Raw genomic sequence first — 27424 nt, forward strand, 5'->3', positions numbered from 1 at the left:
CGGGATGCCCAGCTCTCTCGTCCCTTGCAGATCTCCAACCCAAGCGGCGAGGGCATCAGATGACATTGGCTGAAACGCCGGTGACGTTCCCGCAGCCAAAGCGGCGCAGTGCGTCTCTTTTAGAGTGTTCGTGGAGGCTTGCTTACCTGAGAATTTCCTCATTCAACTCTTTCTCTGAATACAGGTGGAAAGAAACCCAGTGGACGCGCGACTGAGTTCAAGCCGTGAAAGTACGGTACCTCCTCCGCGTCCAAAGAGCAACAAAGCTCCAAAAAGGTTCTTTTGGCAACTCCATTCTCCTCCCAAAAGAGTCCAAACAATGTCCAACCGGATCATCTGCAACGTCGACACGCCGGACCCCTGGGTCGTGGCCGCCGACGGCCAATTCTACTTCACCTTCACCCTCGACAACCGCATCGAGATCTGGGCCTCCCGCACCCTCGAGGACTTCCACCACTGCCGCAAGGCCGTCGTCTGGAAACCCGAGCCCGGAACCCCCTGGTCCGTCAACATCTGGGCGCCCGAGCTGCACCGCCTCAACGGCCGCTGGTACATCTACACCTGCGGCGCGCCTCCCGGCGTCGGCAATCCGGGCCACCGGACCACGGTTCTCCGCTCGTCGTCGCAGGACCCGATGGACGTCTCGGCCTGGGAGTTCCTGGGGCCCCTGAAGGGCATGCCGGACCAGTGGTCCATCGACGCCACCGTCTTCAGCCCGGACGGGCGCGACCTGTACTGCTGCTGGTCCGGCTGGCCCATCGGCGACTCGTCCGACACGCAGCAGGACCTGTTCCTGATCAAGCTCCGCTCGCCCGAAGAGGCGATCCCCTCGACGCTCGTCTGCATATCGCGCGCCACGCTGCCGTGGGAGCGGCCGGACGGCGGACGGCGCGGCGTCAACGAGGGCCCGACGTGGGTCAGCATCCCCGGCATCTTCTCGGGCATCGTGTACTCGGCCGACGGCAGCTGGACGAGCGACTACAAGCTCGGCCTGCTGCCGCTGGTCGGCCGGGACCCCCTCGACCCGGCCTCCTGGGCCAAGAGGCCGACGCCGCTGCTCGTCTGCCACCAGCGGTGCGGCGGGCCGTACGGGCCGGGCCACGCGAGCTTCCTGCCGAACCCGCACGACAGGAGCCGCGTGTACTGCATCTACCACGCGACGGCCAACTACGGCGAGGGGTGGGCAAATCGGAAGGCGAGGGTCATCGATCTTGGCGCCGAGTGTTTTGGGCCGCATGCACACTCGGTCTGCTGCGCGCTTGATCGACACGTACCGAAGCATGGCCACGGTAGGCCGCACAAGTCTTCTTGCATCATGTCGTGATGTAATGATTCTACGCGAGGGAGCGGTTGGTGGCCTTTGGTTCCGAGTTCGATCGAGAGGGATCGAGTAGCATACATCTTTGACATAGGTAGATGTGAAAGTGAAATCCAGAGTGACAGACTTACTTAATACTCCTCAAGTCTATCAAAAACCGGTTTCTAGAAACTGTTCCAAGAACCATTCTACTCCTGCAGGCCTCTCACGCGGCTGCTTAGCTGCCTGCCGGCCATGTCAGTCTGATATATCCCATCTCCAAGGTCCTTCCGTAATCACGGAGTTGAGTTTATACAATCGCAGTCTGGAATATTCCCACATTCCTCAAATCTGCTTCTTTTTTTCGGTAAGTAGGACTACTTAGAATCCGAGATTGTTCACTTTTCCGGTTGTCGGTCTTGGCTCTTGGACAACAGCAGAATCATGATTTTGCATCCGATTTGCATCCGCAAGGCGGATGAATATTCGCACCCAACAGATTAGGGTTTGTAACAATGCTACAAAACCGGACTGTCGGACAGTTAAAAAGACCGTTTTAAATTGTTATATCATATGGCAGCTTTCCTTGATTTTCCCTTCTACATCACTACACCTCTGACGGAGGCGACTTGACTATCACGATGCCTCCTCACGACACGCTTTCCTGGCCACCACGCGCAACGGTAACAGTGCCTATACTTGCCGTTGTTCTTGTAAGAGCTGTACTACCCTTTGAGTATGTTTCAAGCTCACTGATAAATCATAGGGTGTCGCTTATGTTGCGTGGTCGATTATCTACAACCTCTATTTCACCCCACTGTCCAAGATCCCCGGTCCGAAACTATGGGCCGTTTCGAAGATTCCCAACTCGCTCATGCGGGCCTCGGGCCACTCCGTCCAGAAGGTCCTTGACCTCCACAAGAAATACGGCAGTGTAGTCCGTCTCGCGCCGGACGAAGTCTCGTTCGTGGACCCCGGGGCCTGGAACGACACAATGGGACATCGAAAGAGCGGGCAGGAGGAAAACGGCAAACACCCCGTCTTTTACGGGCTCAGCGGGGACGCCGTCATCGGCGCCGATCGCGAGAAGCACGGCCGCCTTCGCCGCCTGCTGTCCCACGGCTTCTCCGCCCAGAGCATGATCGACCAGCAGCCGCTCATCCGCCAATACGTCGACAAACTGATCCAGCGACTCCACGAGAAGTGCGGCGCGGGAGCTACGCCCGTGGACATGGAAGCGTGGTACAACTACACGACCTTTGACATCATCGGCGACCTGACTTTTGGCGAGCCGTTCGGATGTCTCAACAACTCGGGCTATCACCCATGGGTGGCTCTCATCGCCAGTACCATGAAGCACTCTGCGAACCTCTATGCTTTGCGTCGCGTCTTTCCCCGGCTCGAGAGTCTGGTCAGTCGCATGTTGACCATGACGATGAGCGGCTCACTTGCGCAACATATGGAAGTTACCCGGACGAAGATGCAAAAGCGGTTGGACCTTGGAATGTACAGGCCTGACTTTACCGAAGCCATGATTCGGAGGCAGGGTGCAGAGGTTCGCTATCCCCAATCCCGTTTTTTGATAACCCATGAGTCGATACTCGATACTGAGAATTGGCGCCGCAGAAACTTACTTTCAACGAACTACAAGACAATGCCAGTCTCCTGATGATTGCCGGTTCCGAAACCACGGCTACCGTCCTGACCGGCGTGACGTACTACCTCTTGAAGCATCCCGATATCCTCGCGAAGCTGACCGAGGAGGTTCGCACGTCGTACACGTCGGAGGACGAGATCGATCTCGTGAGCGTGCAGAAATTGACGTACATGCTCGCGGTGCTCAACGAAACGCTGCGCATCTACCCGCCGATCCCAACCGCGCAACCTCGCGTGGTCCCGTCGGCAGGTAGTGTAGTCTGCGAGAAGTTCTTGCCTGCCGGAGTAGGTCACACCATTATCAATGTCTGACCTTGCTCTGGTTTTGATACAAGGCTGACATCGATCTTTCTGTAGACGACGGTGGGTCTCTGGTTTTGGCCCATACACCATTACCCCGGCAACTTCAGCATGCCCGACGACTTCATCCCCGAACGCTGGATGGGCGACGAGCGGTTCGTTGACGATAGGACGGACGCGTTCCAGCCCTTCTCCTTTGGTTCGCGGAACTGCATTGGCAGAAAGTACGTGCCCCCCGTTGCCTGGACAGGAGTTGGTTGGAACCCGGCTAACACGCGATGGGTTCGTAGCCTCGCATACGCCGAAATGCGCATGATTCTGGCTAGGATTGTGTGGAATTTTGATCTCCGACCCACTGACGAGAGCCTGACCTGGATGGAGAGGAACGAGGCATTCAACCTGTGGGAGAAGCCGGCGTTGAACGTGCACCTGGCACCAAGAAAGAGGGAGGAATAGTGGAAACTAAGTTGGTCACTGACGACGACCAACACTTAAAGGTTGGAGGATCACCATGGACAGAAGTGAAAGGGCGTGGACACATACACAAAACGGGGTTAGAAGGGGCAGGGCTGGAAAACAATTATCATCCTGCAAAGGGTTTCCCGAGGCCAGCATCACCATGTCGTCAAACATAGCTAGGCTGCACAAGATCCACCAATGTTTGACGATGGCCCCGTATTGATGGAACGTACAACAGGCAAAATACTTCTTCAGTTTCGGGTGCGACTTTCTGTTAATAGGACTTTGTGTCTTCACGATATGCTGCACCTCAGCCACCAAAGACGAGACATCGAGTCTCTCGGCAGCGCTTGCCATGGTCTACTTCTTAAGCGTCGAAGTGTTCGCCGACAACAAGATGGAGACAGGCGTACAGGCATTTCGTGGCCAAGATGCGCGCATGCTAGAACCCAGGCTTGCGCTGCCTCCTAGGGAGTATAAGTTATAATATGTAAACAAGACGTTATGCTTGCTTTTACTAGGTTTTCAAGGATATGTTACACAGGTGCAGCATACAAGCTGTGTTTTTACACATTTGTAGTTTCAACAATAGAGAAACACTAATGGTATCATTGTTCTCTTTCCTATATCATGTCGGGCCTGCTTGGTCCCCTTGTGCTTTCTCTGAACAAGCGCGTAACGGCAGCATTATGTACGCCCATGGGCTCAGTTCTGACGGCCATTTCATAGGCCGTTGGACGCGCAACCAAAAGGCTTCCCGACGGTGCCCGCCCGGAACTCTTCGATAATGCCCTCGACACTTGCATATGTTCCTGCCGTAAGGAAAAGGAGACCGGTGAGAATGATAATGACGTTAAGAGCCATCGATGCCCAGTCAACAAGTTTGTTCCCCTTCGGAATCCCGGCGCGGCCGTCGGCGCTCCGCATGCGGAAATAGGCCACGCCCCAAAAGACGAAGCCGAAGAAGGAGTCGAACAGGGAGGACATGAGAGAGAGAACTGAGATGGGTCAGCAGAGACCTCGAGAGCGATGGGGCCGACTTACGAGACGAGAAGAAGGGAATCAGCTCGGCAATAAGGAAAGCCAACAGCCAAAGCGCCACTGTTGATGTGTGTTAGTTGTGCTCACCAAAACAAGTTGGTCAAGACTCACAAAGAATAGTGGCCCACGAGCCCCAGCCAACAATGGTGTGCTCGTGCAAGTGCTTCGTTCCCTTGAAAAGGCGGAAGAAGAGGAAGCGAGCCGAGACACTGGCGTATAACACACCGAGGAAAACCAGAGTCGGGATCATGAAGGAGAAGGAGACCTTCTTGTAGACATCTTCGAGGGAACCAAAAGCCGGGGCGGTCATGTACTGGTTGCCGACGAAGGCGTAGACGACAGCTCCAACAATGCTGAAAACGATGATCTCGCCAATGGTGACGGCCCAGAGAGCCTTGGGAAAATCGCTGCAACGCATCGTCAGCAAGTACATTTTTGCGCGAATCAACAAAACATAAAGCCTACCGAGGATCTTTCATCTCGGCGATGAAACTAGGCAGCGTGATCTGGCCGATGAAGGTGTAGCTAATGTTCAAAAACGCATTCATTCCGGAGACGAACGTGGTGGAGGCCAGCGGGAGGGCCGTGACGATGGGGTTGCCGCCCGTCTTGGTGACGCCATTGTCACCCACGTAGGTGGATCGGGGGTCGTATCCGGCGGGATGGGACTGGATGCCGGCGAAGATGGTTGCCAGAAGCACCGAGATGAAGGTGAAGACGGCTGAGGCGGTGCCGGCCTTGGACAACGAGTCGAAGGTGCGGGGCAGCGAGCAGACCCAGCAGATGATGGTGACGACGATGGAGAAAACGACGGTTCGGCAGACGACGGGGTCGGACTCGGTCATCGTGTTAAGATACTTGGCGCCGACGAGGACGTGAAGAGCCTGCGCAGTTGTCAGCATGGGAATTGGAGTAATCAGAGTGAGTGGTCTGACGAACCTGAATGAACTAAGAAAGAGTCAGCAAGTTTTCAATTTGACGGCTAGACACAAGGGAACGACTCACGGTGTTGTTCAGGATAAACATCACGGCGGTGGCATACCACGCCCATTTCTTGCCCCAGAAGAGCATCTGACCAATGTCGCAAACGTCGCGGACTTCAGGATGCCTCAAACAGAATTGCCAGAGGACCAAAGATCTGTGGGCCAATGTCAGTAACTGGCCCTGTTTATGAGTGTGCAGCAAAAGACATACGTGTAGAGAACAATGAGGGCGATGACGGCGGTGAGGATGAGTCCGGGAACGAGGCCGAGAATACTGTACGACCACGGGAAGCTCATGATGGCCTAGAATTATCAGCGTTGCATCCTAGTCGCAGGCGAGGAAGACGCAGCAATACTCACAAGGCAGATGTACTCGGAAAAGAGCAAACCGGCGGTCTACAAACCCCCAATGGTGTGATTAGCAAGCATATCGGCGCATTCGAGAGGCGCATTGCAGGCCAACCTTTTGCCAGCTGCACGTCCGGTACTTGATGGCATGGCCATCTTCCTCGGCCAGCTGCTTCCCGAGGATGGCGTCCGGGTTCTCCTCGCTGTCGGAAGTCTCTCCCAGGCCCTCGTGGCGCGGCGCTATGCGAGGGCCGACCTTTGTCTTGCGGCCGCCGAACCAGGCGCTGAGGCCGGTCGTGCCGCCCGTCTCGACATCGGGGCGGGCGAAGGCGAGCTCGGAGGTGCCCTTATCGCTCGTGGCGGGCTCGGTTTGGCGCAGGTCCTTGTCCATGGCGCGCGAAACAGGCGAGTCGCGATCAATCCGATGCGTCGTCAGGGACTCGGGGAGGGGGGACCCTTCGGTCGGATTTGGCGATGGTGTGTCGTAGTTGGCGTATCAATGTTCGTTTGAAGGCCGGTGCGCGCGTCGAGAGGTGACGAAGTGATGCGATGGCGCAATGCGCAATGCTACAACGACGACGACGACGATGCGACGGAGGGGTCACAGACGCAGTCTCGCAGCAGAGGGGGGAGGGGAGAAGAAGAAAAAGAAGACGAAGAAGGGATGGAGATCAGGGCGAGAGGAGGTGAGACAAGAGAAAGATCGGAACAAGACTCGACTCTCGGACGCAAGACGGATGGATGTTTGATGTTTGGAGAGAAAGCGCAACCATGTGGGACGTGCGAGTTTATGAGGAGGAGCAGATTCGGCAGAGGGACGGACAGAAGATGGGAAACAAGACGCGAACAGGGTCACGCAAGTTGAATCCCGGCAGTTGCAGGCGCAAAGAATGCTCCAAGTCGGACTTGAACTTGAACGAACTTGGGACGCGGGTTCCTTGCGAGTCAAACACTATCAACCGGCCGGACCAGGGAGGGGGGGAGGAGGAGGAGGAGGAGGAGGAAGCGATGAGAGGGACACCTGAGCCTACCTATAAGATCGAGACAATGACCGGCAAAAGCAAGGGGATTACAATTCCCATGTACACATACCGTGCTGTGTACATGGACTAGAAACTACATGCAGTACAAGTAGACATACGCTTATGTCTTTTTTCCCATGATCGACTCAAGCATGGCAGAGTCGGGGGTTCTCCGCCAGAGATTGCGATATCCGCCAACAAGCGGGCTCGCTCGGTCAGAGATTTTACGGGCTTTTCCACGGCCATTGTCCTCTGTCACTGGCTGAACGAGAGAGTGGGAGAGGCCGAGGGAGTGAAAGGGTCTCACGCAGGTGGTCTGGCTGAGCACGTCATCGGCGAGAAACGGGGATGGCGTCGTCGTCGTCGTCGTCGTCGTCGTCGTCGTCGTTCGTTCGTTCTCTGGACTGGGACTCGGAAGAGACCCCGGCAAAACAACTTGCAGTACTAGTGGCGAACATCTGATGCGTGTGGCGGATGCGCCGTCAACGAGTCGCCGTTGAAGGCTGAAGGGATAGTGGTTGTTCGGCGTATAATTATGTAGACCGAAACGGCCAAAATAAACAATTCATAGTTGGCTTGTGAAAAACAAGCCCAAGAGCCAACTGTCATTGCCGTGTAGACGGACTCGTTCAAGAGCCAATTGTCTTTGTCCTACAATCGCAGTCCGTCCACAGACAGAAGATTAACAAAAAGGACAAGCATTCGGAGGATGCGCCACCAGAAAAGCTTGCTCATGCTAGTGACGTCGACCCCCTCTTCTGAGTCTCCCCCCACCACCCCGTCAGCAATTCGGGGATTTGTGCCAGCGCCAAGTAGCGCCGCTGGGAGTCAAGAGATGGCCAAGAGATGAGGCACACGGGGCGGGTGAGCTTGGCAGGGCGGGTGTCTGTAGCGCATGTCTTATGGTATCAGGACAGTCTTACAGTACCTTCTCGAGAGAACATGGACAACATCTGGGTTCTGCTTGGGAAGAAAGGCTACCAAACACTTGTTGTGTTACCAACCTGCCTTTCCATCACTTCCATCGTCCCGGGTCACCAGTGTAGCCTGTCGCCGTAGCCTGTAATCGCAGTTATGCCGGTGGCCACCCAGCAGCGTCACCACCGTACCGGTGACTTTGAAGAGACTTCGAGCTGGAAACTGCCCCATCTCTCGGCAGCCCTAGCTTCTTTAGCTCGGCGGCGGACCCAGGATGCTGCATGACGGGGCACTGGACCATCCCTGGCGGGGGAGCTGTAGGCTGTAGCCATGGCCAACTGCCTGTTGGAACTTGGGACAGTCCCAGAGAGGTGTACACTCCAATACTCTCTATGTACACCGACAGTGACACGGATGACTGAGATTTGACACCCAGTGACTCTCGTTGGACGGATAAGGATGTTGGATAACTCGGTTGAGTATGCAGCCAGTAAGACGGGCTTGACACATGGAAACACAAAACACGTGTTGGCATGTTTGCATGTTCCCCCGCCGTTGGCCAGTTTCTGAGCTCTCTCTGGCAAGTGTGGGTGAAGTATGATTGGCGTACATTAAGGTCAAGCGTTCGGAACACGGCCGTGAAATGTCTTAACGCTCTCCGGGAGCATGGGCCGAGGAGCGGATTGCGCCATCGGTATTTGAAATTGCATCAGGACGAGGAATCCCGAGCCAGCGGGATGGGTTCGCAGTTACTTCTTCTTCCTTTCTTTATTTTTATTTTTATTTTATTGTAGAACTCCAACTTGTTGATTATGTGATAACTGCAGGGTTCCGTTGGTCCCCGAGGTCTCTGTCTCTGTCTCTGTGTCTATGTTCTCCATCTGTGGACATACTGCATATGCAGGATGTCACTCGACGTCATCTACAACTATAGGTATATACTCATATATATATACACACATGCCGTGTTTGCGCCGTCCAAAATGCAGAGTGCTCGCATGCGGGGGAAACAAAAACGACAACACTCCCCCCCCTCAACCCAGATCATACCCTCCCTACACCTGCGTCTCGTCCCAGTCGGACCATCTCCGAATCACCTCGTCCACGGCGCCGATGCCCTTCTTGGACGTCTGCACCTCGAACCACTCGCGGTGCACCTGATTGCACCCGGCGCAGGTGATGGGCCCTGCGTGAAGCCCCATGCCCGAGAGCTCAATGTGGATGAGCCGCTCGACGCGGTGGACGTGCGGCGTCATGCGCGGCTGCTCGCCCGACGCCGCACTCGACCCCGGTATGTACGGGTAGTACCGCAGCACCTCGATCTCGTACGAGCACTGCTTCGTCCACTGCTGCATGCGTCGCTGCACGTTGGCCGCCCGCCCGATCTTAATGAGCATCTTGTTGTCCGCCGACGCGCCGCCGTTGGCCTTGGCAAACGCCGACACCACGTCGCTCGACCGCCGCTGCCGACCACCGCCCCGTGCCGGCGAGGGGGGCGCGAGGAGGGACCTCGCCTCCTGCAGCGGCGCCGCCTCCTTCTTGGACGTCGGCGTGATCCAGAACATGTAGATGTAGCCCGGCTCCTCGGAGCTGCCGTACGGCCGTGCCAGTTCGGCCATCAGCGCCGAGGCCGTCTGCGGGTCCGTCGTCGGCGGGATGAGGGACAGGTATTGCGCCGTCTGTGACGTCGACAGCGGCTGCGGCGACGGCTGCGAGCTCTTTCGGGAGTGGCTCGACGTGCTCGCCGTCGGGCGCCCACCGTTCGAGGGGGAAAGGAGCTGGCTCGAGGGCCGAGGCACAGCTGCAGAGCCGCCGTTCTGCACCGGTCGCGGCTGGGGCCGGGGCGCGGGCTGTGACTCCTCCTGGACCTCGTCGATGGGGATCGTGAAGCAGAAGCAGAAATGCAGCTGCTTCTCCTTCTTTGGCGGGCGGGAATGCGCGACCGATGGCTTTGAGGTCGTCGGCTGCGGTCTCCCGCCGCTTGGGCGCCCCCCCTGTGGTCGCTTTTGCTTCTTGCTCGGGTTCGACCCGATGTCTACGAGGCCGAGGCGGTCGGCGAGGGTATCGATGCTCGTGCGTTCTCCCAAAATTGGCTTACCGGACATTCTAGGCCCGGGGCTCGACTGGGCAGAGCGGCTGGCGGCCTGGTCTTTATGGTGGTGACAATAGAGCGACTCCTCCTTGAGCGTCGGCGAGAGGGCCTTGCCCTTGGCGGGCGTGACGGGGTTGCGGCATAGGTTGCCAGAGCCCGTCAGGCCCTTGCAGGTTGTTTTCGGGTTTTTGGAGTCGGAGCGCTCGAGGCGGTCTTCGGGAGTGTTGGCGATGTAGCCCATTGTTCGCACCGTTCGTCGGTCAGTCCGTCGTTCCGTCGGGTGTCGATCGAGTGATGCTGTAATTATTCGCGAACGGCCGGCTGCGTGGTCTCGTCGTATCGAGACGACCTGGAAAGAGGGTGGAGAAGGCTCAAATACGTCAGCGACGCCAAGGAGACGTCGCGTCAAGCGAGGTAAGGACTGATAATTTGAGTAGTCGTGACGGGGTCGTTATGACGAAGCTGTCGCAGCGAAGCGACTCACGATTCAAGCTTGGTGTTTGGGTGCGTGAATCAAGCCTGACCCCCCTGAACGACCAGATGATGCAACAGCAGCAGCGACAGCAGCACCAGCAGCAGCAAGAACAGGATTACTGCTCAAAACACCCATGGAATAGCTGCTCATCTCGACGGAGGCCCATGTCGCGAGGTGGGCGCGGACCTGAGGAGACGGGGAAACCGACTGGGCGAGGCTGGGTCCCGACGGGGTCAGACCGCCAGAGAACAGGGCATCGGGGCCTGTAAGCCTCTGAGAAGCTGCCCCTGTCGATGTCGCGTCGTCTTTGGGTATGGAGCGTATCCGTATGGTGGGGAGGCGAGCTGTTGGCGCCAGGACTGTGACTCGGACTCGGCCATGTCGAGATGTGGCTGGGGAGGAGGGAACGAATGTGGTGGAGTGGAGAGGAAGACTACCTGAGGCTAGAAATGTGGTGGCTGGATGTGGCTGACATCAATGTGGCTGAGTGCAACTGTGGCCAGGTTGCACAGCCATAACTACATGTGGCTTGGCCTTTCCAGTCTGTCCGAAAGCCACATTCCTCCGTCCAACTCCACTCCACCAAGAATTGCATCGCCGTCCCTGCATTTCCGCCTCACCTGGTGCCATTTCCTCAACGCGACACCAGCAACAACAACGCAGCCATCCATGATGGCCCAGAAGCTTGATACGCGAAGTCCGTCAGAAATAGCATCCTTTCCCTAACCAGATGCATCTAGGCGTGGTCAAGGCTCTGACGACCAGTATGGCCTACCTGCGACGGCCCGATGCATGTAAAGGCTGGCTCTACCGTTGCGGATGGAGCACCCAGTGACCGGCGCGTGTCTGTGACCATATGCGGCGTGACGGGACCCCGAACAGCGTGCCAGAGACCGGAGCGGACAGCGGATAACGGACCAGCTTGATTTGCCGAACAGACGCATCAAGTCCAGTCGAAAAGGTGGTCTCTGGAAGATTCGCAACCAACGAGGATATGCAATTGTCATGTGTTGTCCAGATCCTCCATCCGCCACAGAGATCTGCCCAGGCTGCATTCAGTTGAAGTCCACCACCACATCTTAATCGCTTTATCGGGCTTTCGACTCGACGGGTTTCTTCCCTACACGCTTCACGAAGAAACAATGGGTGCTTTCTCGGCACGCCATAGACATGGACAAACCCACCAACACATGCAGGTGAACCACAAGCCAGTAAGGCTCAGAGATGTCATGCCCTACGGATACAGGCGACAGGCTACGTACAGCTGCCCCTGAGCCCGGTAATCTCGGGGCCCACGACGCGGCGAGCAGAATCACACCACAAGCAGACCATCGGCAAGTGGATCATCCGGGGTGGAGCAGACTGGGACTACGGGCAATCTGTGCCTCTTGGGGCTCTTTCAGCTTAACAGGAACGGCTCCGAGCCCGTCCTTTCCGACTCTTGTGAGCCCAGTTGCGGTGTTTGAGAGGCAATGAGGCGAACCCCAAGGCGATCCCATCAGTTACCGCCTCCGGATTCGCCAATCTCATCTGGCCTGCTTTTCGTATTCGGTTTGTTCCTTTTTTTGAAGTGTTTCCCCAAGGGCTAGAGGGAAGAGAGGCGTGGATTCGAGCTTGGCTTCGGAAACACGCAACTTGTCGTACCACATTCTGAGCGGATGCCGGTGAATTTTCATCGTGCCATCGGCGTCTGCACCCCTGCCCTGCGCCGCCGTTCGAAAATCGATCCAAAGCCCGTCATGTCAACACAGGTTTGCGTCTCCACTTGATGCTGAATGATTGTGTATAATTCCACATTGGTCCCCTTTGCCGCTTTCTTGGTCCTCTTTTTGCGATCCTATTGCTGCCGTTGAATTGTGGGAACGACATCTCGTCTTTGATTCAGTTTCTGTCTTGCTTTCAGTCTTGCTCTATCTCTCTGAATCTCTCTCTTAATATCTCTCTTAATATCTTTCTCCTGCAATCGGGGCCCAACAGATATCATGGCGGCGTTCTGGTAAGTCATCCGCATACACTTGGTTCAACACCCGCTCACACACGACCGCAGGAACTCGACCGTCTTGTTCCCCAACCACACCTCGACCCAGACCTACCTCAGCGTGCTCGACGACGTCAACAAGTACAATGTCCAGCTCAACATCGTCGAACGTCTCTGGGCCGCCTGGTACCTGTGGATGCAGAACGACATCCTCGCCACCGGCATCATGACCTTTGTCATGCACGAGGTCGTCTACTTTGGCCGCAGTTTGCCGTGGATCATCATCGACACGATCCCTTACTTCCGCAGGTGGAAGCTTCAACAGGTGAGCCTTCCCTCCACCCCCCGTCCCCCCCCCCCCCCATCATGGATGAGCTGCGGATCGGGGAGCTGCATACGTGTTTATGCCGCTCCTTGCCACCCAACTCTCTCATCAGTCCCTCGATCGTTGCCATTCAGTCACTCACCCCCTCCGCAGCAAAAGATCCCGACCTGGAAAGAACAGTTCGAATGCGCCGCCCTCGTCCTCTTCAGCCACTTCACCGTCGAGCTCCCGCAGATCTGGCTCTTTCACCCCATCGCCACCTGGTGCGGCCTCGACTACGCCGTGCCCTTCCCTCCCTGGTGGAAGATGGCCTACCAGATCGCCGTCTTCTTCGTCCTCGAAGACACATGGCACTACTGGGTGCACCGCGGCGCCCACTGGCCGCCGCTGTACAAGGCCGTCCACAAGATGCACCACTACTATTCGGCGCCCTTTGGCATGACGGCCGAGTACGCCTCCCCGATCGAGGTCATGTTCCTCGGCCTCGGCACCGTCGGCTCGCCCGTCCTCTGGGTGCTCATCACCAAGGACCTGCACCTGTTTACCATGTACATGTGGATCGTCCTACGCCTGTTCCAGGCCATCGATAGCCACTCGGGCTACGACTTCCCCTGGTCATTGAGGCACTTCCTCCCCTTCTGGGCCGGCGCCAGTCACCACGACGTCCACCATGAGAAGTTCATCGGCAACTATGCTTCGAGCTTCACCTGGTGGGACTGGCTCATGGATACCGAGGCCGGCGCCGAAGCCCACCAGCGCCGGCGCGAGAGGAGGCTGGCCAAAGCCAAGAAGGCTCAGTGATGGGAGAGGATTATGGGAGGAGAAACACCTCGACCAAGGGGTCTCCCTGCTGGGCTCAACATCTATCTGCGTGGAGTGGAGGGAACCCGTCGGAGAATGAAGCCGGCCGCGCATTCTTTCTTTTATGGCCGGCACAACGACCTCGTATTATGACGAATTGTAATCGGACTAGACTTGCTACGAAGCCTGCATCGACTCATTTGGCGTTGTACATATTCTATCCTAATGAACACCCATTAATGACCCTAGTCACCGGGTCCTGGAAGGGTGTTTGCTTGACGGTGTTTCAAGCAAACCACTGCATCTCGTGCCGCATGCATCAATGCCGCTCGCCGTGTGTGCTTCGGATAGCGATTGTCTACAGGAAATAATCGTAGCACTGCGTTATGATGCGTTAAAAGCGTGTTCCACGAATCACGATGCACTTGATTCAACGGCCGGCAGGCAAGGTTCGATAGTCTAGGCCTCACTGCTCTTGGGTCTCGGAATCGGGTGTATACAACTCGAGTCAAGAGACTCCTACGGTATAGTCAACTTGATGTCCAGTGTCTTTTTTGAGATTCGACGAACGAGGATCACTTCGGATATTTCCAGACATCTAAGGACACCTGACACTTCACTGCAATTACTCATCTTAGTGCATGGTTAGACTCTGCCAGGCCGAGACCCCCAAGTATCACGATCATCGTGATCTTCGACCGCGTCCTGAGCCAGCGAGTGGTGAGAGGGGAAACAGTAACGGCAAGCAACAGAGAGATTCTCGGACACTAAGCCCTCAGCGATAATCGAAGGGGCATGACGAGGATCCAGGTTGCCGTTGGTGACACAAGGGATGAGGTCTGATATTGAAGCTGGCAAACCTCTCCTCATTCTCGAGCAGACAACGAACGGCATTGAGGCCTTTTCATCTTCCAACGACCATCCCAACGGCGGAAGCAAGGGACCGACGCCTGCATCACCACCTCCGGGATGCGCACCCCAGCACACCCCCCATTCTAGACCATGCCAAGCTTGCCCAAAAGGTGAAATTGAGCGTCAGCCTAAGTTAGTCACGGGCAGCCAAACCCCCCCTGGTTCTCGATGCAAGGCGACGGATGCATGCAAGCGACGCGCCGTTGTGGCACGCCGTATCCCTATTTAGGCTGCGTCCAGGGGGGTCTGGTAAGATTGGAAAATAGATCTTGGGTAATCATTGGGGAGAGCGGAAAGAGATCTGGACTCGTTTCGTCGGGGGATCGCGGTATTAAACCCGCCCTGGCACCCCCGATGATCTTGAGTATTGGGACTCCGCTTCTCTCTCAGGCTCTCACGATCATCGCTCGCTTTCGCCTCGTCGCCTGGAACCTGAACAAGTCGCTCGTTTTCTCTTGCATCACCAACTCACTCGTTCCAACCTCATTTCCGATATCCCGCAGCCCGCAAAACAACAAGACCAAAGACATGGCGCGCTACCTTCTCCCCGTCCTGGCCTTCACGGCCGCCGTCCTGGCCAAGACCGACCTGGAGGGCTGCACCTCCTTCACCTCGACCGTCACAGTCAATCCATCGCCGGGTTACGGCAACACTTACGAGACCGTCATCTGGTACGTTCCCGACACGCTCGAGATCTGCGCCGGCGTCGATTGCGGCGGCGGCCGCGCCCCGCCCCGCAAGGTCCCCGGCTGCCCGGCCTACTCCGGCACCGAGACCGTGACCGCGAGCTTCCTCCCCACCAACCCGGCCGCCCTCCGGCCCACGGCGACTCCCACGGCGACTCCCACCGCCTTCACCACGGTGCTCGGCGAGACAGACGCCGACAAGGCCACGGCGACGACGTCGGCCACCGTGAGCAAGCGGACCAGCACCATCATCAAGATCGTCACAACAACGTTGTCCACGGGCCAGGCGAGCGGCACGAAGCACGCCATCGGGAGTGTCGACCCCACGGACGGCGCGTCGAGAGGCAACGGCACGGCGTCGGCGACGACGAGGGCCACGGTGACGTCCACGATTACAACTACGCCGGCGGCGGGTGGGAGCGGGTCAGGGAGCGGAGCTGCCGGGGCTTCGAGCACAGAGGTCCCGGCCGGGGCAGGGCCGACGGCTCGCGCCGGTGTGGCGGTCATCATTGGTGTAGCCGCTGCCATCGCTGCGTTTGCTTGAGCGGATCATGATTGGTCTCGAGTCCGAGTAGGAGCGGCTTGAGGGATTCTTGTCTGCGAGACTAGATCCCTTTCCGGCGTAGGGCGATCCTAATCGCATGTACTGTACTTCGTTTCTGGTGCGGGCAATGATGTCAGGCGTCCTCTGGGTAGTGCTCCTCACGACGGCACTCGTGGGACAAACGCCGATTTATAAATTATCCTTGACCTTATTATCTTCTAAGTCGCTGGGCATTTCTGTAGGATCACCCGTGGAAGTTTCTTATTGGTGAGCTTTCTGCTCTTGGGTACACGAGCAGAGTAGGGAATGCCAAAGGGCGATCACCTGTTTGGGGGGGTGGGAGTGAGTTCACATAAGAATAGTCTCATTTCCATCCCGCAAGTTTCGTTTTTCTGCATCTCTTCCATCGCTGTTGGTCTTTCATCACATCCATCACAGCCATCACAGCCATGTCTAAGCCTACTGTGCTCATCGTTCACGGCGCTTGGCATACGCCCGCACACTATCAACCCTTCGTCGACGTGCTCGAGGACAAGGGTTACCCGTGTGTTGTCCCTAAACTTCCGTCAGGAGACACCCTGACGCCAGCGAGCGCTCCTGAGGATGACATCCGTCTCGTGAGAAAGATAGCCTCAGACCTGACAGAGCAAGGCAAAGATATCGTCGTCCTCGCCCACTCTTACGGCGGAACAGTCTCGACAGAGGCTCTCAGCGGGCTCGGCATCAAAGACCGAGCCGTTTCCGGAAAGGCTGGCGGTGTCCGCTTGCTCGTATACCTTGCCGCCTTCATCGCCGCCGGGGAAGAGTCGCTGGAAGATTTCGCGCCTCCGGGCATGTTCCCCTGGTTGCGCCTCAACGTAAATACACTCCTCGTATCTGGACTTCTCTCCAGGCCAAGGAGCGTACGTCGCTAACCGTGCCATAGGAAGACAAAACTGTCGCCACTTTGGCTCCCGACGCCAGTGATCTGTTCTACTCAGACGTGCCCAAAGCAGAGCACGAGAAGTGGGCGAGCTTGTGGACAGCAACTCCCGCCGCGTGCTCACAGTATCGCACAAAAAGCTTGGCATACAAGAACATTGACACGGCATACATCCACACTGAGCACGATGCTGTGATCTCCGCGGAGGCGCAGCGCATCTTGGTCGGGAGGGTGAAGGACCTCGGGGTCGAGATCCGGGAGGAGAGCCTGCCGTCTGGCCATTTTCCTTCTATCAGCATGCCCAAGGAGTTTGCAGACCTTTTTATTCAACTGATCGGGGATTGAAAGCAAGCGTTGAGCGGCAAGAGGTGCGGATCACTTAGCCCTAAGTCCCCGGCGTCATTAAAGATGGTTTATGTCTCGTCTGGACATACGAGACAGTTCTTGACACGCTTGCCTGCCTGCCTACATCAGCTGGCAAGCCTCCTGAACAGCACAAGTTGTAACCTACCACGAGGTCAGACAATACAAGAGATGAGCCTGAATAATTCTCCAAGAAGTGTGAATTGTGCAGCATAGTTCTCCCCTGACAGCGTTTCCTGTTCACCGCCCCAAAATGCAACAACCGAGCCTCGGGAATCTGGGTTCGTGGACAAGGTCCCCAGAGCGAACTCGGCCTACCGTCCAAGGATTGTGCCATCTCCTCCACAAAGCACTGGACAGTTTAAACTTTAGGCTGGGTGGGGGGAGCATGAATAACGGATCAGACGAGAGGCCGAGGCCGACACGTCATGCCCGCCGGGCCGCTGCCCTGGCTCAGCGGCATCAACAATACCTCCACCATCGGAAGCTCCCTAGGTCCCGGATCTGCACAAGTTCTCGGTTTCATATGGGAGGTTTGGCGCTTACGACACATTCACGAGCTGTTACGTACAATGCGGTCCCCTGAGTAAGTGCCAAGTTAAGTCTGAAAATGGAAGCCGACTTTGACTGGCGAATCGGAAGGGAGTGGCTGTTCAGTGCCCCCCCCCCCCCCTATTCTCTATTCACAATTCGTTCATTGAATCCTAACAGCCCTTCTGACATCTGATTGCGTGCTGCGTTTGACGGATGTAAGTGTTATGCCGTGTTACCCTGTCGAAGAATTACGGAGTGCGCGCTCTGCCGGACTCCCTTGATCACCGGCTGCGCGTCACGGCATTTGGATACCTGATGTAGTAAGAATAGACCGAGACGGGAATCCGTAAAGTAATACCGATAGCTCCCTTGAGTCTTGTATAAAATCGTCAACCCCGAGTTCACAACTCACCACTCAACACCAGAGAGTCACACATCATCGAAGCATTCCATCATCCAGCCAATTTTCGTCCCCATCCCACCATATCCTCTTTTGACAAGATGCCTTTCGTCGCCGTTATCACTTCCGACATCCCCTCCGAAAAGAAGGACGACTTCCTCGGACACTGGCCCTCCATCAAGGAAGGCATCTCAAAGCAGCCTGGTGTTGTGGGCGTTGCAGGAGGTCAAGTCGTCAACGAGAACGGGACGCCTGTGACTGAATTTAAGTTTCTGCAAACCATAAGTGAGGCCCACCCCCACCCCCCCAAAGCGAGAATTTGAGGATCATGAAGTCTGAACCGATACCACAGCGTTCAACTCAGAGGCGGACGACAAAGCCTTTTCCGAATCAGCATGGTTCAAGGAGCGCGAGGCACAGCTCAACACTAGCAACCCCGGCGGCCAGCCGCGCATCAAGAAGTTCGAGACCGGACCTGTACCCAGTGAGAAGCCCAAGGCCTTCGCCCAGTTCTCGTTCCTCGACGTAGCGGACGAGAGCAAGCACGAGGCGGCGAAGCAGGCTTGGCTCGACCTCGTCGCCGCCCTCGGCCAGTCGGTGCACTTTGGCGGCAAGAGTGTTGGTGACGGGCCGAGCACCGGGTTGGGCATCCTGGGATGGGACAGTGAAGATGTGAGCCAAGTCATTTCTGGAGTTTTTTGCTTGTGATGCATACTGACAGGCTTGCTATAGGAGATTAGAGCGGCGTTCACGAAGCCCGAGGTCCAGGCTGCTTTGCAGAAGTACCAGAGCTTCGGGGAGGGCGGCAGTGTCCTGGTCAAGCTCGACGTGTGATGCAACCAACTGAGGAGAGCATTGCTCAGCATTTACATGACGTTTGAAGTTTATAGAATATGTTCAAGCCCTACTATCGCGCCAAGTTTGTTCTGTAAACATTCCCAGAAGCTCTTGTCCAAGTCAGTTGGAGAATGTTGGCCCTTTAACTATGTGCTCCTCATGTACAGCTACGTCGGGCAGGTCTCCTGGACCGAGAAAGCGTTTATAGACTGTAGATGATACTAGAACACAGAAAGAATGCATCAATATATAGAAACCCGGGGTTCAATCATTGCCGAAATGCAAAAGAGAACTCATCTTAACTTTGTAACCAAGATGGCTGGGGGAAGGGGACTCGGGTTGGCAATATTAGTTTCTTCACGACTAAACATGGACGTCTAGTTCAAGGAAACGGGTCGATTGCTGCACTATTTAACCTCACCGGTTTGATACTTTTGTCCATTGTGTCTTGTTGAATGCCCTGAATGAAGCTTGCGGAAGACGTTAGATTTTCTGCAAATGACTTAAACCTGAAGTTGAAGCAAACGAGCACACACCATCACTAGTTGCTAGTGTCTAGACATTGGGTATCCATCGTGCGTCGAATAGAATCATGTTTCGTCCTCTAACTAAACAGACATGTGTATGTGCAACACCGACTACGATTTGATTCTTCCTGTGCGTCGCGGCGTCGCAGGATGTACCTTGAGCCGCAAAGCTCGCCAGTCGGGAAACGCAAGATTGTGGCCTTGATCTTCCATCCATCTCGCGACATGCAAGGGGACCACCGCCTTCCACTCGTCGCCCGCGGTCCACGACCTGTCGGCGGCGGCCAGCTCGAGGTTACGGATGCCGTCGGACCGCCAGAAGACAGCGTCGAGCTGCGGGAACCTCCCCTTTGTCGTGGCTTCAGCCAACGACCTGAAGCTCTCGTCCCCATAGTTGTCCGAGAGGTCGACGTGTAGCTGCTGCACGCACTCGGGTAGGAACTCCGGGAGAAGTTCCAGGTCTGCTTGGAATATCTGGTTGGCGGTCATGCCACCTCTGTCAGGCCAGATCATGTACCCGTCAAGGTTAATGGTCTTGAGGGCCGTGAAGTCGGCGAGGGATGTCATGGCATACTTTTCTCTGCCCGGCCTCCATCCCTGGTACATCCACCTGTGTTGCACTAAGTTCAAGTACTCCAGAGTATCGCGTTGACCCGCCAAAGAATTCTGTATCTCATTTGGCGTGGGGCAGTGCTTGTTTCTGGCGATGAAGGTGAGGTGTGTGAGACGAGGCAACCCTTTCATTAGCTGCGGTAGCATTCCCTCCCAAGATCCGTGGACATGGATTTCCAGCCACTTCAACGCCGGTAGCAGAGGCAGGCTGTTCAGGGCACCGGCAGTACAAGATAGGAGCTTGAGGTTGGGCGCAGCGTCAACCAGAAGACGCTCGATCGAGGACGACGTCGTTGGATGGTTACACGACTCGTCATGCGGCCCGAGGCATGCGTCGCTCTCGTGGTTATCAATGGCCAGCTCCATTCGTTTCACTCCGGGCAAAAACGTCTGTTGACCGCTTCGAGAGGCCCATAGTGCCAGGGAGCGGAACGTCCACCAGCGAGGGGCGCACAGGTTCAGCCCCGACAGATTCCGAGCCGAGGCCAGCAGTAGCTGGATGAGGCACTCGGGGAGGTCATGCAAGTCGAGCTCTGCGGAGTCGAAAGCGAGGCCCGTCTTGCTGGCCAGCCGTGTGACCAATCCGTTTTGCTCGGGGGTGATCGGTTCGGAACCGCGACGACAACAGGTGCAGTTGCGCTCAAAGGCGTTGATGTCGACGCACCTGAGCAGACCAGCCAGCCTGGGACTCTCGTCAATGGTTCGCAACAGCTCGCAGAGACGCAGGGTCAGCCCAGTTCGAGGGGTTTGCCAGTGTCGGTTGTCGTGGTGTAGGAAGCGATGAAAAAGTATCGGCTGAGCCACGCGTCGAAGGGTTTTCGATGTCAAGCACAAGTTGAAGAGGGTGGTACGGTGAAGCCGGTCACGTTCCCAGTCGTCCGATGTCGGGCGTGCGTCGATGCTTGGTTTCGATATCCTAACTGTGAATGGTTTGCAGTGAGGGCACAGCAAGACGCAAATCCGGTCGAGAAGCTCAACTGGTAGGTCAACGAAGGTCATCATCTTGGTAACGTCCGAGGGGCTTCTCAAAGAACTGATATCCAGAGGCAAACCTGAGTCAAAAAGGTAAGTTGGCTGTTGCAACAAGGATATCTCTCCGTGATTATGAACAAATTGTTCCGGCTGACTTGTGTCACACTGGCTCTTGGAAAATAGTTGATCCTAAGTGATGTCTGACTCATGTTGTCCTGTAAAGCGCAAAGTCGACCAACACTATTTGGTCAGTTTAGTACCTAGATAATACCTAATTCCGATGCTGACAAGCCGATACATGTTCCTTATACCACCTCCGTATCATTGTGCTCGAAGCCGGTGCACTACGTTGCTTTGCTGTCCAGACGACGTGATGAAGACTCGCACACGAGAACTGGCACTGAGGTGTGGCTGATGTCAAAACCTTGACGTGCCAACGAAGAGGTCGGATTTGCTGTTGCTCTGTAAAATGCAAACTTAAATCCTCAGTGGACATGTGACCAGACAATGCAACATTGGCAGGACGCTGTCCATCGATACCAACTTCGTCAAAGCCAAATGAAGAATTTCCAAGATGGTTTAATTGGCCACCCAGTCTCTATCTAGAGGTCAATTGAGCCCCAGGTCTCCTCGTAACAAGAACGTTGATGAGGCTAAGTACCGAGTAGATGTCTGCGCGGAAAGATATCAGATCCCGGGTTCTTGGGAAATGAAAAACAGATTTGGTCAAATACTCGGAGACAGTGATGCGAGGCATGTATTAGGCTTGTACGTGGTATATGATGCTGGTGAATGACCAGAAGGCTTTGGATATGGGCAAAAGTATAGAAACGACCGTCTTTCTTCAGAGGTATGTTTCGGTGACAGTATTAATCCGCAATTCAGTATCTCACGGTAGTTCCTTTGTCGCCGACAATCCCCACGTCGACGTCGCCCTTGGACGACCTCTCCGAGTCAACGACGTGCCTGCGACGCAGATTGCCAGCATCGTCATGCTCGGCATCCCACTGGGCCAGCTCAGAAAGCGGCACTTGGACCAGACGATGTGTGTTGGCGCCGTTGTCCGAGACGTCGAGGATCTCGGGACGGATTCTGTAGCCGCGCCACTTGGGCAACATCCACATCCAAACGGCGTAGTAGAGGAAGCAGACAATGAGGCTAAGTATCCGAGTAAGCGATTCGGTCTTGGTACTATGAAAAGGGCGGGGTGGGGGGGGGTGGACTTACACGGCGATACCGACGACACAGTACGTCGCATACCAGAAGCTGACGTTGCCGGCGTACGGGCCTCCTTTTGGTGGCCACCAGGGCATGGCGAGGATGTAGACCTGGAGAAGGATGAAGAAGATGACGGTGACGTGCCATGACTTGAACTCGGTGCGGCCGAGGTTGGCGCGCTTACGTCGGGTACGGATGAGGTAGACGCCGATGGCCATGGCGAAGTGGAAGATGCCGTCAGGATACGTCTTCAAACTGACGACTTTGGGTCTGTTAGTGATTTCGAGTGTATGTGTGTGTTGGTGAGAGCTTATGATACTGACCAAACTGGAACGCGTCTCCGGCGGGTGGAGCAGCAATCATGATGAAGGTCATGACCCATTTGAGCAAGTAGGGACCGATGGGGGTTCCGAAGGGCTTGGTGTTGACCCAGAACTCGGTCCAGGGCAGCACGCCTTGTCTGGAAACGATCGTGTCAATAACAAAAGTAAGGGGGGTGGGCGAGTGCTGAACTGGACTGCATCACACTTACCGGCCAATTTCACGGATGACGCGAGAAGAGCCGATCAAGACGGCAAGCAGGTTGCCAAAAGCACTAAGAAGAACCAAGAAGTTGAGGGCTTGCTCGGCGGGTCCCTTGCCAAAGACCTTGGTGAAGAAGACGGCGGCAGCAATCTCCTTGGCACCTCTGAACTCGGCCTTGGGCACTGTTGCATATGACATGTCAGCCGTCGTCCTTGGAGCTAGTTTGTTGAAGACTTTTAAAAGAGAGCGGCCTCACCTGCGGCGAAATAGGCAACGTTGCAGAACATGTAGAGCACGGAGACGACAATGACCGAGATGGTCGCATGGCGCTTCAACACGGGGATCGGGTTCTTGATCTCGTTGACCACGTTAAACGCGTTGGAGTAGCCCGTGTACGAGAAGATGACGTTGACCAGGGCCGTGGCCAGGTCGTTGCCGTTGTCCGTGGTGCCCTCGAACGAGTTTCGGAAGTTGGCGGTCGGGTCGGGGATGTGGTCGAGGTTGCCGCCGAGTACGACGAGGCCGGTGATGGAGATGAAGACGAGGGTGACGATTTTGATGGCGCCAATGATGTTGGTGGCCCAGAGGGAGTACTTGTTGTGAGCGATGACGCAGATGACGGCGAAGGTGTAGGCGGCGATAGCAACGCCTTTCAGCTCCCAAGGGGACGGGGTTTTCCCTGCGATTCTCCAGAGGTACCGGGACAGAACTACGAGTTGTTGATGTTAATTAAAGTATCCCCCTCTCTGTGAACACCGTGCCGTAGGACATACCAATGGCGTTACTGCTGCTAAAAGAGAGCAAGACAGACTGCACGGCAAAGGCAATGGGGAAGAAGTGCTTTGGCCGAGGGTATGCTTGTTCGAGGTAGACGACTTCGGAGCCGCTGCGGTTCGGGAAGTAACTGGCGAGTTCAAGGTACACGCTGAGTCCGGCGAGGGCCATCAGGAAACCGAGAGTCCAGTAGATGAAGGCCAGGCCGACGGACCCGGTGCCGTTGAGGACGGAGGCGGCTGCGAGAGAGATATGTTAGCATCATATCGAGGATTTGACTCTCCAGTGCGGGAGGCCTGAGGCTGGGTTCTCGTACGTGTTGAAAAGATGCCGGTGCCGATCATCTGGTTGACATTCAAGAAGATGACGGTGAGCCATCCTACGTGATACCCCAGCGGCGAGTGCTTCTCGACAGGAGCCCCAACCGCCTCCTGATACGCGGGCCTCGACCCATTGCCTCCCTTTGCGAGCGTGTACGCGAGATCTCCGTCGCGGATGATGGAGTGTTCCGAGTCGGACGCCTCGACGTCGACGGCGTGAACCCCGGCGCCGCTCGTCTTGAACGGCGACGAGAACTTGGAGAAGACCATGCCGGGATGGGTATGATTCGCAGGCTGGCTGGCAGAGGAAGAGATGATCCACTGAATAACCTTTGTGGGCACGGAGCAGACAAACGGTGGTGGTGGTGGCGGCCAGCCACGGACGCAGCTTTTGGCTAATGCTTTCAAGGGTTGACGGATGGCGTTATGCGGGGGAGGAGGAGGAGAAGAGCTCGAGAGAGGTCCGCAACGAGAGGGACGGGGTTCACATTGCGTCCCACAGCCATGTCTTTAAAGCTTTGGAACGAGACGAGACGGGCAGAGCATCTCATCCGACGGCCGAGCCTGTGGCCATGTGTGATGTGACGTTCAACGCAGTAGACTATCAACGCCAAGTACGCCAACAAAATGCGAACATGGGGGCGAGAAATGGCACAATTCTCTCTCCCATCGCCCCCCTCGAACCTCACAAGAAGAAGAAAAACACCAAAAATGAGTTCAAAACTGGCCTTCTTAGTCCTCTTGGTCGTCAACCTGTTATCCCCTCCCCCTGTCCAGGGAAGAGGAGACCGACCTTCCTATGTCAGCCAGAGCCAAGGAGCACGCAATGCCGGCCGACCATGACGACCGTTGGAGCACGCCCGTCCACGCGTGGGATGGTTACAGCGATCCCCGGAACTGGCCATCAGATAATTAGGCTACTTTTAAAGTGTGTAACCTTATACAGAACCCTGCTATCGCCCCCATCTCATAGGATCCCCACCCCCCAGCTTGCCACGCTTTCTTATCAAGGAGCATTACGGACGTCTTGAACGGTTGGCGGATCCTTCCCTCTTTGGGCGAGCTCTGTGTCTCACATTCTCCCTCGTTCGATCCAGGATCCAGCTCGTGTTCTGGTTCCTTGGCATGGCTTAGCATTGTACCGAGATGGTCTCTCGGGTGGCGGTCGCCGAGCAGCAAGAACTCAATCACATACTACAAGTGTACGAAGCTCGCTTATTCGAGGGTTCTGTAAAGGATCATCACCACGGCACAGGATGAACGGTCAGCAGTCGACAGGAAGAGGCACAAACACAAACACAACCACACACATACACACACACACACACACACACACACACATGCGCGTCAAGGGTTTGATTTTTTCATTCAAGTAGCTGCCGAATCCGTGCGCCGAGACTCTTGGATATCGATTGCGTGCCGGCTCCAGAGCCTAATCGCCTCACGACCGCCCCTTGCTCTTGTTCCCTTCGCTGCGGATGAAGGGCTCGAGCGGGAAGACTTGGGCTTCAGGTGTGACGCCTTCGTACAGCTGAGCCCACCTCTCTTTCAGCGGCGCTGGCGTCTCCCACGCGTACTCGGGGTCGCTGAGCCATTGTCTAAGCAGGTGGCGCCTGCGAAGTTCGCCGTGTCAGTCAGCTCTCATCACAAGAACCTCTTGCGGCAATGACTGGTATTCTCTTGCGTAACAAGAGAGAGAGAGAAACTCACTGCTGCTCTTGGGTGTCGGTGAAGCCGTCTCGGGCGTGGAAGATGGCCATGTTATTGGCGTACTGGATGTCGCTAGGTAATATGTTTCAGTACGTGACATCGACTGATTCAGGGCGTGTAGTTTGACTGTACCCCTTCTGGAAGTCCAGGTTCACCGCGAACTTGTCGCCGAGGTAGTGCAGCGTGTCGAGGGCCTCAGCCTGCGCCTCGGAGATGGGTGGGATTTCCTCGCTTCGGGGGAGCGCGCCGTAGCCGACAAAGTACCGCCGCGCATATTGGACGGCCAAGCGCTCGGGAGTCGTGTCGGTGGCGGGCTGGTAATGCACAAGAGGCCGCGACGTGAAGGCCTTCTGAGGAGTGCCGAATCTATAATACCGCAACACACCAAAGGACACCGGTAAGAATGGGGGGTTGCCACTTGTTATTGTTGTTGACGAGGTCCTCGCCACAAGAGGCGCGAGCCTCGAGACATTAATAGACTGTTATGGGCACGACTTACACTTCAAACTGCCAGTCCTGGGTGAGGGTGTGGATGAGATCCGGCCGGGTGTTGGCGATCTCGTTGTACACCCGCGCGATGCTCGCCAGCTTGCTCGTGCCGCCCTCGGCCGCCGTCGACAGCGCAAACAGCGAGACAATGTCGCCGGCGTCCGTGTGGAAGACCTGCTTGTCCGCCGTGTACGCGGGGCTGCCGATCTGGCCCTTTTCCTTGGTAAGCGTCAGGTCCTTGATGTGCGTCAGGACGACGTCGGCCGGCCTGCCGTCGTACTGCCTGTCCTGGCGGCCGCGCCGGGGCGCAATGTGCGACGAGAGGCCGGCGTAGATGATGATGTTCTCCTCCCGCGTGTGCTCGTCGACGCGGAGCCCGCGCACGACGAAGAAGCCGTGGCCGTTGTGCAGCTCGTAGGAGAGCTTGCGGAGCTCGGCGTGCAGCTTCGGCAGCGGAAACGTCTCCTGGTTGATGTGGCCAAGCGACAGACCCAGGGCTGTAGGAAGCGAGGAAGAAAACGTTTGGGTTAGCGGCGGAGGAAGTGGGATGCATCATCATGCATGACAAGGTACACAACAAACCCATCCGGGCTGTTCATACTTACACTTGAAGTGGGCTAGCGCGGCGTCGAGCTCGTCGAGCTGTTCTGGCTGGAGGACGTACGTCCAGTCGTACTCGTCGGCCAGCGTGGCCCCGTCCCAGACCAGGTCGCTCTTGAACTGCGCGGGGAGGCCCTCGGGCAGCGTCTTGGGGAGACCTGGCTCCTGGGATCGACGGGCGACCCGGGCCTGATACTTTTCGTAGTCTGGCGCATACTGGATGTCCGGCTGGACAGGTCGGGCGACGGTAACGGTGGCCATGGTGCTAGATCGGCAGGTAATCCTTGATTTTCGGCTGGCTGGGAAGCTGGAAAGGAGAGGGAGGGATGTAGGCGTGTTGTTTCCTGAGCCAGGGGTTTGCCGTCTGTCTACTTTCTGACTAGTCTCTTTCGAATTCTAATTGTTGCAGTCCCTCTGCGGCGAAGTCTTCTTATGTTTCTTGGTTGAGAGGCGCGTTGGCGATGGCGACATTGGGCTTCTTGATGTCGTGCCGCGGAGAAAGTGGAGAAAGACTCACTTATATGGCTCAAGGGGGAGCCTGATGATGACAATCGAGTCTAACCCCTCACGCTTCGGCTGGCGTTCCGCCCGATTTTGGGTTGGAGCTCTGTTTCTCAGCATGGCGTGCAGATGGGAGAGTGGCCTTACATTTCATGCATCATCTCATGTTGCTTGGCTTTGGAGCGGGTTCAGAGGGAATAGCGAAAGCCAAGCAGGAGTGCAATCAGATGGTTGGGATATGCGACGTGAGTAGACACAATTCCTGGCTCCCCCGAAAAACGAT

General features: G+C 56.3%; 11 protein-coding genes across 11 annotated transcripts; 6 read left to right on the forward strand and 5 right to left on the reverse strand.

Moving 5' to 3' along the window:
- Positions 1-127: 127 nt before the first annotated feature.
- On the forward strand, positions 128-1449 carry CDEST_15051 (Putative glycoside hydrolase, family 43). Its single transcript, XM_062931207.1, has one exon. It carries the CDS (start codon positions 320-322, stop codon positions 1322-1324), a length of 1005 nt encoding a protein of 334 aa, XP_062787258.1. The 5' UTR covers positions 128-319; the 3' UTR covers positions 1325-1449.
- Positions 1450-1910: 461 nt separating this feature from the next.
- On the forward strand, positions 1911-3968 carry CDEST_15052 (Putative cytochrome P450). The gene is made up of 5 exons (XM_062931208.1): positions 1911-2010; positions 2064-2852; positions 2924-3238; positions 3311-3477; positions 3544-3968. Exons 1-5 carry the CDS (start codon positions 1939-1941, stop codon positions 3707-3709), a joined length of 1509 nt encoding a protein of 502 aa, XP_062787259.1. The 5' UTR covers positions 1911-1938; the 3' UTR covers positions 3710-3968.
- Positions 3969-4157: 189 nt separating this feature from the next.
- CDEST_15053 (Putative amino acid transporter, transmembrane domain-containing protein) lies at positions 4158-7749 on the reverse strand. The gene is made up of 9 exons (XM_062931209.1): positions 6200-7749; positions 6097-6132; positions 5948-6039; positions 5759-5891; positions 5693-5701; positions 5219-5637; positions 4865-5160; positions 4757-4813; positions 4158-4710 (listed from the first exon to the last, which is right to left on the reverse strand). The coding sequence occupies exons 1-9, from the start codon at positions 6473-6475 to the stop codon at positions 4436-4438; spliced, it is 1593 nt and encodes a 530-aa protein (XP_062787260.1). The 5' UTR covers positions 6476-7749; the 3' UTR covers positions 4158-4435.
- Positions 7750-8810: 1061 nt separating this feature from the next.
- CDEST_15054 (uncharacterized protein) lies at positions 8811-10977 on the reverse strand. Its single transcript, XM_062931210.1, has one exon. The coding sequence runs from the start codon at positions 10355-10357 to the stop codon at positions 9080-9082; it is 1278 nt and encodes a 425-aa protein (XP_062787261.1). The 5' UTR covers positions 10358-10977; the 3' UTR covers positions 8811-9079.
- Positions 10978-12060: 1083 nt separating this feature from the next.
- Positions 12061-14029, forward strand: CDEST_15055 (Putative fatty acid hydroxylase). Its single transcript, XM_062931211.1, has 3 exons — positions 12061-12587; positions 12639-12894; positions 13048-14029. Exons 1-3 carry the CDS (start codon positions 12574-12576, stop codon positions 13693-13695), a joined length of 918 nt encoding a protein of 305 aa, XP_062787262.1. The 5' UTR covers positions 12061-12573; the 3' UTR covers positions 13696-14029.
- Positions 14030-14961: 932 nt separating this feature from the next.
- CDEST_15056 (uncharacterized protein) lies at positions 14962-16167 on the forward strand (the record flags this gene model as incomplete). Its single annotated transcript, XM_062931212.1, has 1 exon — positions 14962-16167. The coding sequence occupies one exon, from the start codon at positions 14962-14964 to the stop codon at positions 15835-15837; it is 876 nt and encodes a 291-aa protein (XP_062787263.1). The 3' UTR covers positions 15838-16167.
- A 119-nt stretch (positions 16168-16286) lies between these two features.
- CDEST_15057 (Putative alpha/beta hydrolase-1) lies at positions 16287-17104 on the forward strand (the record flags this gene model as incomplete). Its single annotated transcript, XM_062931213.1, has 2 exons — positions 16287-16694; positions 16763-17104. The coding sequence occupies 2 exons, from the start codon at positions 16287-16289 to the stop codon at positions 17102-17104; spliced, it is 750 nt and encodes a 249-aa protein (XP_062787264.1).
- Positions 17105-17703: 599 nt separating this feature from the next.
- CDEST_15058 (uncharacterized protein) lies at positions 17704-19151 on the forward strand. The gene is made up of 3 exons (XM_062931214.1): positions 17704-18341; positions 18409-18728; positions 18789-19151. Exons 1-3 carry the CDS (start codon positions 18158-18160, stop codon positions 18888-18890), a joined length of 606 nt encoding a protein of 201 aa, XP_062787265.1. The 5' UTR covers positions 17704-18157; the 3' UTR covers positions 18891-19151.
- A 323-nt stretch (positions 19152-19474) lies between these two features.
- Positions 19475-21187, reverse strand: CDEST_15059 (Putative leucine-rich repeat domain superfamily). The gene has a single exon (XM_062931215.1). The coding sequence runs from the start codon at positions 21032-21034 to the stop codon at positions 19532-19534; it is 1503 nt and encodes a 500-aa protein (XP_062787266.1). The 5' UTR covers positions 21035-21187; the 3' UTR covers positions 19475-19531.
- Positions 21188-21885: 698 nt separating this feature from the next.
- Positions 21886-24111, reverse strand: CDEST_15060 (Putative amino acid/polyamine transporter I; the record flags this gene model as incomplete). Its single annotated transcript, XM_062931216.1, has 7 exons — positions 21886-22162; positions 22232-22484; positions 22546-22682; positions 22755-22929; positions 23004-23456; positions 23521-23760; positions 23838-24111. 7 exons carry the CDS (start codon positions 24109-24111, stop codon positions 21886-21888), a joined length of 1809 nt encoding a protein of 602 aa, XP_062787267.1.
- A 1079-nt stretch (positions 24112-25190) lies between these two features.
- Positions 25191-27001, reverse strand: CDEST_15061 (Putative TauD/TfdA-like domain, taurine dioxygenase TauD-like superfamily). The gene is made up of 5 exons (XM_062931217.1): positions 26646-27001; positions 26051-26537; positions 25684-25917; positions 25552-25623; positions 25191-25454 (listed from the first exon to the last, which is right to left on the reverse strand). Exons 1-5 carry the CDS (start codon positions 26899-26901, stop codon positions 25283-25285), a joined length of 1221 nt encoding a protein of 406 aa, XP_062787268.1. The 5' UTR covers positions 26902-27001; the 3' UTR covers positions 25191-25282.
- Between the last annotated feature and the right edge of the window lie 423 nt (positions 27002-27424).

The sequence above is a fragment of the Colletotrichum destructivum genome, chromosome 10 (assembly GCF_034447905.1).
Source record: "Colletotrichum destructivum chromosome 10, complete sequence".
Taxonomy (NCBI): Eukaryota; Fungi; Ascomycota; class Sordariomycetes; order Glomerellales; family Glomerellaceae; genus Colletotrichum; species Colletotrichum destructivum.